General features: G+C 47.1%; 5 protein-coding genes across 5 annotated transcripts; 3 read left to right on the top strand and 2 right to left on the bottom strand.

Moving 5' to 3' along the window:
* Positions 1–5947: 5947 nt before the first annotated feature.
* F4822DRAFT_424908 (uncharacterized protein) lies at positions 5948–7355 on the top strand (the record flags this gene model as incomplete). Its single annotated transcript, XM_051460242.1, has 2 exons — positions 5948–6016; positions 6300–7355. 2 exons carry the CDS (start codon positions 5948–5950, stop codon positions 7353–7355), a joined length of 1125 nt encoding a protein of 374 aa, XP_051320204.1.
* Positions 7356–7515: 160 nt separating this feature from the next.
* On the top strand, positions 7516–9205 carry F4822DRAFT_388149 (uncharacterized protein; the record flags this gene model as incomplete). Its single annotated transcript, XM_051456861.1, has 2 exons — positions 7516–8993; positions 9091–9205. A coding segment is annotated over exon 1 (319 nt), but the record flags the coding sequence as incomplete, so codon positions are not given.
* A 75-nt stretch (positions 9206–9280) lies between these two features.
* On the top strand, positions 9281–10533 carry F4822DRAFT_47414 (oxidoreductase-like protein). The gene is made up of 3 exons (XM_051463536.1): positions 9281–9452; positions 9518–9569; positions 9631–10533. The coding sequence occupies exons 2-3, from the start codon at positions 9536–9538 to the stop codon at positions 10494–10496; spliced, it is 900 nt and encodes a 299-aa protein (XP_051320202.1). The 5' UTR covers positions 9281–9452; positions 9518–9535; the 3' UTR covers positions 10497–10533.
* F4822DRAFT_47411 (fungal-specific transcription factor domain-containing protein) lies at positions 10456–12661 on the bottom strand. Its single transcript, XM_051463535.1, has 3 exons — positions 11930–12661; positions 11432–11869; positions 10456–11380 (listed from the first exon to the last, which is right to left on the bottom strand). Exons 1-3 carry the CDS (start codon positions 12598–12600, stop codon positions 10570–10572), a joined length of 1920 nt encoding a protein of 639 aa, XP_051320201.1. The 5' UTR covers positions 12601–12661; the 3' UTR covers positions 10456–10569.
* A 348-nt stretch (positions 12662–13009) lies between these two features.
* Positions 13010–14942, bottom strand: F4822DRAFT_388145 (pyridoxal phosphate-dependent transferase). Its single transcript, XM_051456860.1, has 4 exons — positions 14879–14942; positions 14268–14818; positions 13606–14187; positions 13010–13543 (listed from the first exon to the last, which is right to left on the bottom strand). Exons 2-4 carry the CDS (start codon positions 14646–14648, stop codon positions 13139–13141), a joined length of 1368 nt encoding a protein of 455 aa, XP_051320200.1. The 5' UTR covers positions 14649–14818; positions 14879–14942; the 3' UTR covers positions 13010–13138.
* Between the last annotated feature and the right edge of the window lie 5 nt (positions 14943–14947).

Below are 14947 nucleotides of genomic sequence, written 5' to 3'. Positions count from 1 at the left end.
TCTATACTGATCACAGGCAATGGATAGAGGTGAATTAGACGCGGCAACAAGGGATGTGGACATTTAGAATTTGTGTACGAGCAATTATGGCGAAAGACTCGGCTACAGCACAGCAGTACACAGCGAGCATTGCTTTATTGCGTTTACGTGCTGAAGCAACTATAGGCAAGAACTTCCAATGCCCCCATTCTATTCGACTATATTCCGCACTGGCTCATTTCATTACGAACTCAGCAACATATACCTACCTGAAACCACCCCTATAAGTTTGGTGGCATAAATTAAGCGGTTATGTCGCGGAATACTTTAGGGGCGCCACGGATTTAAGGAGGTATCGAGGTAGCTTCCCATAGTGTTGTGAGCAGACGGCCGTAAACCGCAGGACCATATTACATATGCATTCAACATTATAATCTCGGTTCGATCTACACAATCTTCAGATATTGCAGGTAACCGTTACTTCCACAACAGCACGGTTTCTATGTACCTATCTAAGGGGAAGAGCTCATCACGACTTGGTGGCTAAGCTTCATAGACAATGCCTCAGTTGCTTGATTCCACTATCTTGTTCAACGTGTGACACTTTGCAAACCCTGCAATCTCGGTGACACCGATACCGTCGTCGCCCGGCGGCTTCACACCGGAAGAATTGGAGAAAAACAAGCGTGTTCTAGTAAGCCAATGACAATTCTCAACTTGAAGCCAAACTGCTAGGATACTAATTGTTACTGGCTACGGGAATGGGATATGGGAGGCGTCTAGAGAGCCTAGAACGGGTATCAACACGCGACACGTGGTCATCGACCACTAATATATATGAGCAAGTCAGTGCAAGGGTCTTGATCCCATGAACCGTCCCGTCCCTCGCCCTTAAATAGCATAGGCTGGGAGGCAAATCTACAAGGACAAGGCATTGAATTGCGGGTATATACGTCGACTTGATTCCTCTTTCCTGCTTCAATTACCCGCACACTAGAAGCTCAATGGAACAATGGGAGAAGAGTGAATAATGCAAGGGGCTCGTGGCTTGCCGCTTCTCGCCGACCTGCAGGATGTTGCTGACAGGCTTTACACATCAGACGAGCTGAGAATCTCTTATACATTCACCTCACAAAGCCTAAGTCCCATAGAAGGGAAGTAAACATCCGGGACATACTATGAAGTACCCACCATCATCTGCTCAGCTGCCCCCTTGCTCTACTTCCGTATCATTTTAAACCGTCAGATTATTAAGATATGACAGAATTTCTGCAGCTAGAGTTGGCGGGATTCTGCATAATGGGCACTCGCATCGGACAGCATGCAGCTTCGACCAACGAAACGAAGAGCTACGGTCGTGAAGTTGCAACAAGACGATCCTCCCCGATGTGGGGGGGTAAAGACGGGTTTGGCCTGCTAGGATGGTTAGGATGCTAGATTCGCGAGTCGAATTTTAAGTGACTTGTCGTATTACTAGGCGTTCCTGGCATTCTAAACCCGAATTCTAAGATCCCAAAGCCACCCGACGCTACCAGTCAAAACGCCCCCGATCGATCAATGCCACCCTTTATCTTAAGAGGCGTTCTCATACGGAATCAGAATACAGGTTTTCCTCTTCATTGCTTCTAAATGCCGGTCGCCTCCCAGACCGTTTTCTGCAAGGTCCCTGTTCCCCGGGCTGTGTGACCAAGGCTTTTACGTTGCTTTCTATACAGTATGTTCTATCTGGCTCGGACCGAGGGAATCTCCATTTTTCGATTAATGAATGTCTCCATTTCCTGTCTTAGTCACGATTTCCAGCTACCGTTCTTTACGGTCGCGGCCAGGAGGCCCATAGTAAAAGACCAACCAGAGAGCTTCACTTTTCGACTTCATGTGCTTTCCCGCTCTCATCAATTTGAGACTATTCATTAACTTTTTATCGGAACTCCGACTATCTTCTACCGAGCAAATACACATAGGTCTAAAAGGAGCTCCGAGGGTCACACGAAGTGGAAAATGAGCTACAGCGACCACAATTCGTTCATAGGTTGATCAATCCATATTATCCTAGACTCAACCTCACAATTCTAGAGCGAACCTGTGTGACATCAACCCTTCAATCAGCAGCATTTATCATTGGACTCGATGTGCTACTGTGATGACGGTCTTAGCTCGTACTAGTTGAGGAAGAAAAGATGAATGCTAGTACCCCGTCCCACGAAGAAAAAGATTGAGTGACCCCTCACAGCACCCCCTTTTCTGGGGCCATACTTGATGCCCATCGTGACAACACATGAGCTCACTGATCGGGCCCAACCTCATGACAAATTACCTTGGGCTGGGTAGGTACCAGAATAGTTACTCATCTAAGCCAGCTGATCCACTCTTTGCCACTCAGCCGCGGCTGTTGGAGACTGAGGTCATCGGGATCTTTGGACTAGGCGTTGGTACCTAGGTACAAGCCCCTACTACCTAGGTAAGATCTACCCACCGATGAGCCCTCTGGCAAATTGGACCCCCAAAATGTCTCGCATACTGGCGAACAAGTTTCAGCCAATGGTATAGCGGCCGGTCGGACAATCACGGCTACCTGCAGACTCCTATAGATGACTGACAGCGGGGGCATGCAAGAAACCGCAAAGCTAGAGGGGAAATTTTCCGTTGCTTAAGTCCTAACATTCATTGCTAGGTGCCTTTCACATACCCTAGGTAGGTACCTAGGTAGGTACGGGGCCGTGTGTCTTGCCAGTGACAGGTGTACTCCTATCCGCGCTTCTGCTGCACTCGGAAGCTCGTTGGAAGACAGTAGTCATACTGTGGCCCATCATAACCTAGCACATTCGTATGGTACGATCTAGCTAGAATTGAGAGGATTTAAAGGTTGTCACAGTGAAGAGACTGGGTGCAAGACACAAGTCTACTCGATACGGATTGCCCTCGTTGGATAATGAGCTACGGGTTTTACGGGAGCAATCATAGCTCGATACGTCTTAAACGGATACCCTATGAACACTCACCTACCAATCTAAGAAGTAGGCATCTCCTTCAGCTCAATTTAGTTACCTAGACAGATATCGCTTCATTGATGAGCATTCTGTTTGAAATGGAGCTGGTTTGGATTGACTCTAGCGAAATCGAACTCAAAGCTCGTAAACGGTTTTCTCGCTCAAGCTTAATACTGACGGCGCAAGATGGTCTCATTTAGCTATACGTCGAGGGTCTACATAGAAGAGCTTGGTTTCGGTCTAGCAGGGGTCGGCGTCGCGTATCTATAATTCATAGGGCCGTATCCCGCAGCTGTAGGTATGTACAGTGTGCTCATTACTCTTGTAGATGTGTTGCTATACATACATCTTCCATTTATCTGTGCGAGACATCATTATATCCTGCATATGGGAGAGTAACTTACAAGCTAAAGGAGCGACATAGGACTAGGCAGGGCTATCAAATCGGATCTCTGATCAGCTTTACCCCCGTACTGATCTAATCACAGTCCTTGTCCATTCAGGCGATTCAGAGAGGAGAAAAAGTGACATGTCACCAACACCGCCGTTAGAAGTTGACGAAACCACCTATCATTGTTATTTCTGAAAACTCATCCCCAGTGCTTGCAGCAGAAACAACATCCTGGATAGGTAATCTTTCCTTCCCGATATTCACGGCCTAGGGACTTCCTGCTAGCTTGACATGTCTCATATTTATAATTCGCATAGGAGCGGCATAGAGATTGTGTACATTTAGATCGATTTTCGTCTCAGCAACATGTTGAGGCGGCCCAGGATGACGGGGTATGTAGGTAGCGCCAAAAAATCGATGTCATTTTAGTAGAGATTTGTGTGACCATATGCTCTGCTCAGGAGATCATAGTTTGCGTTGCGCCGGGTAATAATGTTGTTGTAATGGAAATTTCTACCTCCATAGGTATCTTTTGTATATTTTATACGAGAGTAGATGGCAGGTACGCAAACATGAAAGGGTCGTTTTAGACACGGGTCCAAGTTGGCTATTGCTTCTTTCCTTCGACTTTGGACTGGTTTCTAGACAAATGGGGCGTTTTGATCTCCTGAATAATGTACTAAAAGAGCTGTATTATACCTCACTAGTCTGGATCTAGCGGTTGTGGCTTCCAGTAGGCTTGACTAGGCGGGTACGCAGAACCCTTTCTATCACATTTTGTTTGAATCCTCGTCATATTTACCCCGCTGAATACCTATTCTATAGCCAGAGAGCGGGTGCACCAAGGTTAAGGTACCTAGGTAGATAAAGCTCCAAATTTATCGAACATAAACGAAGACCTCGCGCAAAACGTCTCTTCTTATCCCCTGTGACATTACACAAGAGTACCTACTGATACACATATGCATTAGGTGACGAATAACTGCGTTACGGTTACGGAAGTTAGAACTTGTTATGAGTTATGTCTCGACGTTGGGCAGTGTTGAATATCGTCGCTTTACGGTGAGTAGAGTCATGTCATTGTCTCACCCGACGTTTGCACCTTTAGTAGGACGAGAGCCGTTGGCAAAAGTAACCTCATCGTGTTTGCTCTGATGACTACTTTGCAACCTCCTACTCAGTATGTACTTATTAATCGTTGCCGTCGTTACTTGTCCCGTCTTGTCTTCGAAGTAGGTAAGGAGGGAAAGCGAGGGTAACTGCACAAGATCAGCAGTGGCGTAGATGGTGGCCGATGTAGATATCATTACACTTCGGACTTTTTTTCCGGCTTAAGCCATACCCATTTAGTTAATAGCTATTTCGGGCTCTAAAAGTTAGAGATATTAGAGATACAATTAGGGTGTCGAACTATCAATAGCATACGTCAACACCATCTCTACTTAGGTACTATGGAGTTTCAATAGATGATTCTACCAAGGTACGTACTACCTATCTAGGTAAAGAAGAGATACCTAGGTATGAAAAGAACCGCACTTTAGCACGGATAAAACATGTCGGTCTCAGTTTTTTAACGAGAGCCACTCAAATTTCTATATCATATATATGAATTAGAATCGAGATTGGTCAATCACCAAGCTCCAATTCCAGATCACCCCCAGGATAATCGCCTTGCCATCCCCCCTTACGCCCTCCGACCCCTGATTTTATAGACTGGCTGACTGTTTGTGTGGCTTTCCTCCTCCTTTCAGAGTGAAACGAAGCACTTCATGCTACCTGGATACATAGCAAGTTTAATTCAATCTAGCGTACACATGGCCAACCTAGAGCTTTCTTCATCATGCAGCAGGTAGCCATGCATCTAGCCGCCTCCTAACTCTGGCTTCGTGTAACCCGCTACTCACGTAGTTATGGGGTTTCTTTCGACGTGACACCTGTTGTGCCATGGAACAGATGAAAATGACAAGCCTTGAGGGCACTCCAGTCCCGTTGCAAACAACATTTCGAGACTTGGCTACTTAGAAAGTGGTACGGGGTTTATAACACAGTCACCCAACTTGCAGCCTCTCAATTTCCTCTCCAATTTCTTTACTAACAAATTTACGGGTCTCGCTTCCTTTCGCCTCTGCAAACTGCCAGGTTTGATCATTTTTCTGATGAAACATCAACGTCTGACAAGACGAAAGACACATCGAAGCTCGAACATTTCATTAAGCTGAGATTTCAAGGCTGAAAACATAGTAATAGTCAACTATCGGAAAGCCTAGCCCCTGTTCTTCTTTTGCAGAAAGACCTCATTGTTATCCCTCATCAAAATCCTGTCTGCAGTCGCAGAGAAAAACAAGCCCCCCCACCTCTCTGTTGACACAATCCCGATAGGACGGGGACGGGTTGAACACTGTCCTTGTCTCTTACGCACCTGGCCGCGCAAATTCGAGTGGTGGCGAAAGAAACAATGGTGACTCCCGCCTCTTATAGCTTCGGCGATGGTGGCAGCAGACGATATGGTCGTCCCTGCTCTCTATATCATAATCCTATGTTTCCAGAGCATCGTCGATTCCCCCTTCCTCACGGTGTAAGAACACAAACAATGACGGAACGCATGACAGAACGCGAGCTAGACTCGGATTCGCAACCTCGAAAGAGAATTTCGGTAGCAGTAAGTCGAACCGACCTTTACGCACTTTCGACTTAATACCCCTCTGTCTTCGGTCGATGTTTAAGAAATGTATTCAATGCTGACTTGAAACCACACACAAAGTGCGGAAGATGTAGAAAGCGGAAGATTCGATGTAGTGGCGACTCAGGAAATGGGCAGCCGTGCTCGAATTGTAAAAATGCGGGTTACGAGCACTGTCTCTTTCTCAGGGTAATCCTCCAAATACGTCAAGAGAATAAAATTACAATAAGGAACTATCTCTAACCTTCCAATGATAAAATAGGTTTCGTCAACCGAGACCCCCTTCAGGGACCCGAATACATTCAATTATGACCTGGACGCCGCTCGGTCTTTTTGCGGCCAAGCTCGTATTCCGCTATCCCCCCTAAGTTCTATAACGGAATACCCTACCGATGCCGTTGGAGACGTCATAGGCACGTTACGACAGAATCAGCACACGTACGGGAGTAGATCTTACTATGCCACTCTTCCAGGGTGGACGAGTATGTACCAAGATGATGGTGTGGACTACGGCATCAACTACCCCTACCCGGTATTAAACCAAGATTCCGCCAATACGGTACAAGGTTGTGGGCGCTTTGGCTCAGGAAAATCAATAGATGTTGACGCGGAGAGCCCTTCGGACTCTTACAATAACTTGGTCCATCGGCCGGCCATCGCAAGCGAGTCAAGCAACGGGGTTTCACTATCTGGGATGGCAGCTTCGCTACCTAGCGCCCCTGAGCGCTTGGTTCCTTCAGAACGTCTGCTAACGCAAGCCAATCGAACTCTAACAGGTTCTTCAAGCTATCGTGGAGAGAATCTACAGTCTTATAACAACGCGAGCAATACCAAGGCTACTCCAACAAGCTCGCTGACCGAAGCTGGCTACGGGTCCAATTATAATATAACCTACGGTGTCCTAACGACGCTTTCGTCAAGCGTCACTCACCGGCCCACCAGCCACCACGACGGTGCATCTTACCAAACCAGTGGAAGTCAAGCGGCGTCAGATACGCTTTACAGCGGCCAATCGCTTCGATCGGCCGAAGACGCTACGTCTAATTTAAGCTACATATACACCAATAAACTCGACTCAGATCGACGAGACTCTCAGTCAAGCGGCGGGACGGCTACTACGTCCGTACTGTCCAATGGCCACGTGTACGTGCCCGAGGGCCACCACACACATACCCCCTCGACCCAGGGTTATGTCCCTTCGCATGGTAGCGCAATGGATGGAGCTACTACGTCTAGTCGAGGGAGTGGTATTAGTGGATCTTCGCATATGCATACAGACGGCCACCGTAGATCTGCGGGAAACCTCCGTGGGGGATAAATCTACCGCCCTATATTTCAGAGCGCCCGGTTGGCTGAAGAGCCGGGTGGTGGCGGTATGCGGTGCGACGCGCCTGAGGAGAGAGAGCGGGGCCAGTAAATCGCGGCCAGCTCAGTCAGTCAGTTAGCATTGTACGATTTTCTTTTCCTACGTGCTGCCAGGAACAGGGCGACACCTGGCAGTTTGCATTCCTCGGTTTTTGGATTCATCTTATTTTCGCTCGCACGAGAAGACTACACGGCGCAGTTTATCCACTTCTTGCCTAGAAACGACTCTCCCATTTCTAAGTCTAATGTCCTCATATCATATCATTTCCTCATAGATCTCTCTCCCCATCCCACCCTCCGATCAAGTGTGTCATTTTTATCTCGCATGCATCGGGTGTTCCTCGTGGCGGATGAACGAACGCCTCAATGGCTGGCAACCCACCCAATTCGACCTTCCCGGAACTCAAGGCCTGGGACCCATCATTTTACCTACCCAATTCGAACCTAGACGGCATATTACCCTCGAGTACCCGGAGCCCGGATGCTAGCCATTGTCACTAGTGGGTAGAATGGAGACGGGATGGCCTACTTTATCGATGTATGGCGTTTCGTGTTGCTAGCTGGTGTGTCGCGCGAAACCTGATGCCACGGGGGTGTATGACCAGTTGGGGTTCGTCTTCAGTTCTTTTCCGCATATGCATGGCGGCATATCGACCCATTGCCGCCCCTGTCGTCGTCAATCCTCGCATCCGTGTGGCTAAAGCAAATCCCACGTTCCCCAGTTCCAATCAACGCATCTCTACCACATGAAAGAAGCTTATTTTGAGGGAGAGTCGGGAACCGGGAATATTTCGTCATTCGTCACCATGTTGATATTGGTATTCTGTGTGGGTGCATGGCTGTGCGCGAGTGTCTGTCCGTTTCTGTCGATCTATCTTGTTATTATTATTATTTGCTTCTTATCTCTCGGATCCCGCCCACGTCTCCACGAGGAAAAAAAAAAGAAACGGAAGCCCAGCCATCATACAAATCTACTTACCTACCTGGGCATTCGTGGCACATCTTTTATTTCTTCCGATCGGATCCCCAATTATACCTACTTCTCCATCAATTTCAGCAGCATAAAATGAACGGGCGGAGCATATTCTGGCGATGAGAAAATGGATCGGGGCTGGAAAAGACAAAAAAGACTGGCGATCTCTATTAATTACTATCCCTACCACCTATCCCCGACACCTTTATACATGCTAGTCACCTGCAGATGGGCTTGGCATTGGATTATTTTTCTTATTAGCATTTTGGGGTTTTTTTTTTTTTTTTCAGTCTGCATGCTTTATTATTTTGCTCTTTTTTTCCGTTTTTTTTTGTTTTGTTTTACAAGAATACCCACGAGTATTTAATTAACCCTGTCCCTCAACAGCGGGCCGGCCGGTACAGCATATTGGAAGAGGGCACCCATTGGAAGAGAAGTAGAAAGGGGGATGCGCATCAAAAGATTGTTTAGGTCACCCTACTATTTTGCACCACAAACCACAGACAGGCGCCGTGGTTTTCTATTGTTCATCTCGTAATCCGAGAATGAACAAAGTTTATGACATATTAGATCCCATAGAGAATCTTACGAACATAGTATTATACCCTCTCAACCGAGGTTGGCATAAATCTCTTCTTTTTCTTGGCGGAGTAGTGGCGTCTATGAACGCCCATGATAACTTCGTTGCTAACACCGGCCGGGTTTCCCACTTAAGTAAATCTCGATGCCTTCACCTCTGCAATTCCGAACTCCCTACGTACCTGGCTGCTCACAAACTTAGGTAATCTACTGATCTAGGTAGGTACCTAGGTAGTTACCAGTGGAACCGTATTATTTTTTTTATTCTTATTTATATTTGTTTTATATGCGACCAGGTACGTACTCTGTTCACGATCCAGAGCCAAGAAACCTCCAAAAGCCCCTAGTGAAACGCAATATCATCTATTCCTATTACTATAAACATTAGGTACCACCTAACGCCGTTCGGACTTAAGACCACTATGCTTCAATTAATTCTCCGATATGACTCATATCTCGAAGATCATGTCGTCGCTGAGTTGAAATGTATCTAGATAGGTAGGTAGGATGTTGATATATTTTCAGGCGTTGAATCATCAAATACCTGGCCTCTAACTACCTAGACCACATCGCAACTCGCCATGGCATCCTACCCGCCAATTGTACCCGAGAATGGTAAGCCCATGCATAGTCTACCCACCCAAGCTTTATGACCCTTTCCTAACACAACTCATAGGGGCGACCTTCACTTCTACCATACACAAAAGTTCATATCCCTTTCTTAGGACGGCGAAACACTTGGGTCACCACATCTTGATTACCGGTGGCACTAGAGGGATCGGTCGAGCCATTGCCCTCTCATTTGCCAGAGCAGGCGCTAAAGCCATTGCCGTTGCAGACATAGCCGAATCACCCGGACAACTAATTGGCGACATTGCAGCAGCTGCGCGAGAAAATGGCCACGATGCCCCGCAGGTGGTAATAACTAGGCTTGATGTTACCGATGAAGAAAGTGTAGGTAAATGCGCTAGGTATATTGAGAGCGAGTTTAAGGGCAGGCTTGACATTCTGGTCAACAATGCCGGATTCATGACACCTGCGCTTCCCATTTCTGAGTCTGACTCCGGTTCTTGGTGGCAGACAATGGAGGTGAATTTGAAAGGAGTGTACCTAATGAGCAAGTACTTTATCCCGCTACTCCTCTCTGCTCCTGAGGGTCTAAGGACAATGATCAACATCAATAGCGTCGCAGCGCATAACCTTAGACCGATGGCGTCTGCATATGGAACTTCGAAATCGGCGGTGTTGAAGCTGACTGAGTTTCTGATGGCCGAGGCTGGGAGTAGAGGGTTATTGGCGTATTCTGTTCACCCCGGCGCAATACTTACGGAACTGGCCGAGAAAGGCATGCCACCCGAGACTCTTCCCACTCTCAACGACAGCGTAGATCTAACTGGCGACACGGTGGCTTGGCTCTCAAGTGAGAAACGCGAATGGCTGGCTGGAAGGTATTTAAGCTGCACTTGGGACATGAATGAATTGCTTGAGCGTCAATCTGAGATTGTGGAAGGGGATAAACTCAAAGTGAGGCTGGTCGTATAGGCCAGAAGAAGTGTTACAATCGATATGAACGCCTTGACACTAGACATACTTCCGATCGCGCCTTGACATATACCTAACTGAAAATATCATTGAAGGAAAACAGATCATCCGGAATCAACATATCCCCATAGATTGTGGTAGTGTTATGTTCGCTATCTGTCTGGACCGGCGACGCAAGCTTCTCGACAATCTCGGCATGCTGTGCTAAGCAGATGTCACCAAGATCCCAACCCGAATACTCCTTATGGCGACGCAAGGCCGTGATTAAGTCTAGTGCTAGCTTGATAGAAGTACTTTTCGCGAGCTCGGACGGAGACCTTCCAGCTTCAAGCGCAGAACGTAGGAGAAACGTAATCGTCGAAGGGAAAGCGAAGGCGCTCACTGGTAACCAGAAATCCTGTAAGTGTTCTTCTTGAAGTTGTTGAACGAAGAAGACAATATCTTCGGCTGTCCTCCGGGTTTGTATGTATTGGTTGGCTAGGGCATCGTTCACTAGTTCATCCCTTGACCTGATTTCTTCCATTCGTATACGATGAGTGAGAAGTTTCATGGAGAGATATGCTAATCTCAAGTTCGGCGCACCGGGTATGTTCAATGAAGCACCGCGAACGATGATAGGCCGAATGTTGGGTTCTAAATTTTCGACCCATCTATTGAGGCCGAGCTCCAGACTATCAGCATACCCGGATGTCTCTTTGTCTATCCGATATAAATACTGCAAGTAATGGTCTAGAATATCTGTCAAACCTGAAAGGGCAACGAAAACGGAATTAGCGCTTGTGTCCTCCTGACGATTCGCGTTGAATTGATATTCGACTTTTGGCTGGGGAACATCGCAAAAGGACTTCTGTATGTGAGGTGGTGTTCCGTAGGCCAAACTTGACCTATACTTGCGTGAGTTTCAACTGGGCACGATTTCCATGATACGGCCTTACCATCTGTCATGTGTGAGTAATGCCCACCAGGTATGCATCCGCAACATTTTCTCTGACCATGATATATCCCAAGACAAGGGGTCGCGGTTTAAACCCAGCGCATAGGCCAGAGATACGGCACTACCAAGCCGAATTCCATTACCTACTAGTGCTGTTGTTGGTCGACCACCAATATTCAGTAATATTGCAGTAAGAGTGGATATTCCAGGCGACAAGAAAAGCTCGGATTGGAGGGCTTCGCTAGCAAGGTTCCAGATAAAACGGACGTCTGGGGATCTTTGATCAATAGGCTGGAGTTCAGATTTCCAGTAAACCAGACCATGTGCATAGAGAGATGAGAGGAGAGCCGGAGATACTTGTTCTTTGGCACTTGTGTACTGTCTTCGGAATGACTTTTCGTCTAATAAGGGGAAGCAGCTGTTTCCTTTCTTGAAATATCTATAGCAGCATGTTAGTTCTAAGTAGCTACCTAGATATTTTCTTGAGGCCGACACTTACGCGTTGATAAGTCTCTCACCCCATGGCTCGAGTAGTTTTTCAATAATTTGGCATTTAGTGTATGATGGGTTGGGACCTATGGCGAGTCCCACGGGACGTTTCTCTACCGCTGTGAAAAGAACCGACCTATTGCCAGTCGTTCGTTTTGGACGAATAAGGCGTATACCGCAACCTTCGCTATTCAAGGTGGACAGGCAATCCATGAGCACTTGGCTATCGCTTGTTATTGCGGGGCTTATGACATGAGGGTTCTCATTTTCCGTATCTTCAATTGATAAAGGAGTTGATCCGGGATGATCCTCGCGGTCGTCGAAGAAAAGATTGGTTTGAAGAGCGGTACTGCTATCTTGTACAGCATTAGTAACGGGGCCATTGTCGTTGATGATTGCTGTCCGTATATCTCCTGCGCTGGTGCCGTCGCTAATAACCCGAACGGGCTGTCTTGATATACTTCTTGGGGTTGTGTGTCTTCGAATGGACCTTCGAGCCACAGGACCTGTAGTTTGATGTTGGTTAGATGGGAACGCACATTGTGTCCCATGAGTCCGACACATTAGACAAGATGTTGAATGAGCTTCAACATTACAGCGGGACTTCCTTTTCCGGCAAGGAAGACAGGCGGGACGCAAGTGGGACCTGTACGGGCGTCCTAGTTGACCCATGGACTCCATTAAGGGAGTTTTGTTCTTTCCCGCGGAAAAGAGTAGCTCAATCTATAGCTGTGAATAGAGTATGTTCTCGGTAACTAAAGCAGCAAAACATTTCGCATCCCGATAACACTGATAGCCAAGTTTACCGCGATACTTAACCCAGGTAGATCGCGGTTAGTTTGCGGGGACTCGCTATATCCATTGGCGCCCGATGTTTCCCGCGGAGGATCTTATCTGCAACCTTGGTAGACAGTCTGCTGCGGTCTTAGGAGAAAACATATGGAGAAAGGGGAGATTGTAAAAAGTGTCGACCCCTTTAATCCATCATATACCCTTAAAAATCACACTTTAATTGAAATAAGGGCTAGCACCCAGGGGAAATCCCAAGATTCCTTGCCATAAATACCATATTTTTCCAATTTTATCAATTCTACCCCATAATGCGCGACATTGTCAAGTAATGACCTAGCGTTAATACTTTAGACAGGCAGGTATATGTTAAACAAGATCAAGGTCTTCAGGATGACTCCATTCTTTCCAATACGGTGTTTGGATTTAATTATAGCTTCAAGGTCCCCGGCGTAGAGGCGAACGCCTGTTCCAGAATCGCAAGACCCTCATGTATCTGTTCTTCCGTGACTGTGATCGGAGGCGCAATTCTGAAAATTCCACTGAAGCTCCCATGACTGCTCAAATTCGCCCAGACACCAAGTTCATACGCTCTTTCTGCTATTAACCTCGCTAATTCCGTCGCCGGCGCTTTCGTTTCTCGATCAGCTACGATCTCCACACCAGCCATCAACCCCCTTCCGCGAATATCTCCGATGCATCCATACCGAGACTGCAATTTCTTAAGCCCGTCATGCAAAATCTTGCCCATAGCCCTAGAGTGTTCGACCAAATTGTCTCGGACGACGATTTCTAGCACCTTGTTACCCACCGCCGCAGGCAAAGGATCATTGACCTATCACTCACTATTAGCAACGCACGAAAATTGGAACATTAAAAATAAGGTAGACCACTTACATGGGTCGTATAAAAACAGTAATCCCTTTCAACACAAACCCTCTCGATCTCAGCACTCGTCACCACAGCGCTTAACGGGAGACCGTTTCCAAGCGTTTTGCTTAAAGTCAAGATATCGGGTACTACTCCCTCATGCATAATGGCCATCAAATCCCCGCATCTTCCAACTCCGGTTTGAGCTTCATCAACAATGAGAAGCATGCCTCGTCTCTCGCAATGCCTTTTTAAAGCTTTGAGGTACCCTTCAGGGAGGACATGGATACCCGCTGATGATTGAATACACTCCACAATCACAGCAGCCAACGATCCACACGAAGCCTGGTCGATCAAACTCCAGCCGTAATTAAGTTCAGTTTCCCAGTCATATGAACCGTCGGGCTTGCGAAAAATGGATCGGTATGCGTTAGGTGCTGGTAACATATGCATACCCGGCATAAGCGGTCCCTGCCCTTTTCTTCCGTAGTGATACTGAACACTGAGAGCCTGTGCCGTCACACCGTGCCATGATCCATTAACAGCTACGACCTCAAACTTGCCGGTGTACACTTTCGCGAGCTTGACGGCTGCTTCGTTAGATTCACCCTGATACGCTATTAGCACCAGATCAATCATAGCTTCTCTAGACCCTTCAAAATGCCCCGAAGCAGTCTATCATGACTTACCCCCGTAGACAGAAAAAACGCCTTATCCAACCCATCCGGCAACAACGAACAAAGCCTCTCACCCAGCGAAATAACCGGCGGGGACACCATCCCCGAAAACAGATGATCGAGGTTCGCCGCATGATCGGCAATCGTCTTCACAATCTCAGGATGACCATGCCCCAACAAACAAGACATCTGGCCCGAAGTCCAATCAAGGACCTTATGGCCATTCGCCGTGTACACGTAAAGACCCTTTGAACCACAGATGACGTCCTTTATGAACTCAGTTCCATAATTGAACAGGTACTGTGATGTTTTCTTCTGAAGGGCGTCTTGGTCTACATTTTGGTAGAGCTCGGGGCGTGAGTCGGGTTGTTGGGTTGAACCGTTGGTGGTCATATCTGCTTACTTAAGTGTACTGAAGAATCTTGTATCGAGGATTATTTTTTATAGACCTAATGTCAAGTAAGAACCTCCTGGACCATTTTATTTATATGTAGTTGGGCTGCCAAGGTGGGCAGCAAGCTGGGGGAACTTTCCCGCGGGCAACTCGTCGGCCCCGCGGAAAACTGCTGCTGTAATTAGCGGGGAATACCCTCGGACTTCCAAGTAAGTTGACGTATACTTACATACTCTATATTTTATTCGCCGTTTCCGGGTTGTCTCAATTCTCTCGATTTCGAATCTATTTGTCAATG

This window comes from Hypoxylon trugodes, assembly GCF_022578975.1.
Source record: "Hypoxylon trugodes strain CBS 135444 unplaced genomic scaffold F4822scaffold_1, whole genome shotgun sequence".
NCBI classification, from domain to species: Eukaryota; Fungi; Ascomycota; class Sordariomycetes; order Xylariales; family Hypoxylaceae; genus Hypoxylon; species Hypoxylon trugodes.
The sequence above is the reverse complement of the archived record's forward strand: the minus strand, read 5'-3'. Positions and strand labels throughout refer to the sequence as shown.

Bases quoted from the DNA above. Each gene is read 5' to 3' on its own strand.
- F4822DRAFT_388145 (XM_051456860.1), bottom strand. From the start codon at position 14,648: ATGACCACCAACGGTTCAACCCAACAACCCGACTCACGCCCCGAGCTC. The intron at 14,188-14,267 runs GTAAGTCATGAT...ATAGCGTATCAG, and splicing joins CGTTTTTTCTGTCTACGGGG to GGTGAATCTAACGAAGCAGC. The intron at 13,544-13,605 runs GTAAGTGGTCTA...AGTGAGTGATAG, and splicing joins ACTGTTTTTATACGACCCAT to GTCAATGATCCTTTGCCTGC.
- F4822DRAFT_47411 (XM_051463535.1), bottom strand. From the start codon at position 12,600: ATGGAGTCCATGGGTCAACTAGGACGCCCGTACAGGTCCCACTTGCGT. The intron at 11,870-11,929 runs GTAAGTGTCGGC...ATGCTGCTATAG, and splicing joins GGTGAGAGACTTATCAACGC to ATATTTCAAGAAAGGAAACA. The intron at 11,381-11,431 runs GTAAGGCCGTAT...ACGCAAGTATAG, and splicing joins TTACTCACACATGACAGATG to GTCAAGTTTGGCCTACGGAA.
- F4822DRAFT_47414 (XM_051463536.1), top strand. From the start codon at position 9,536: ATGGCATCCTACCCGCCAATTGTACCCGAGAATG. The intron at 9,570-9,630 runs GTAAGCCCATGC...CACAACTCATAG, and splicing joins GCCAATTGTACCCGAGAATG to GGGCGACCTTCACTTCTACC.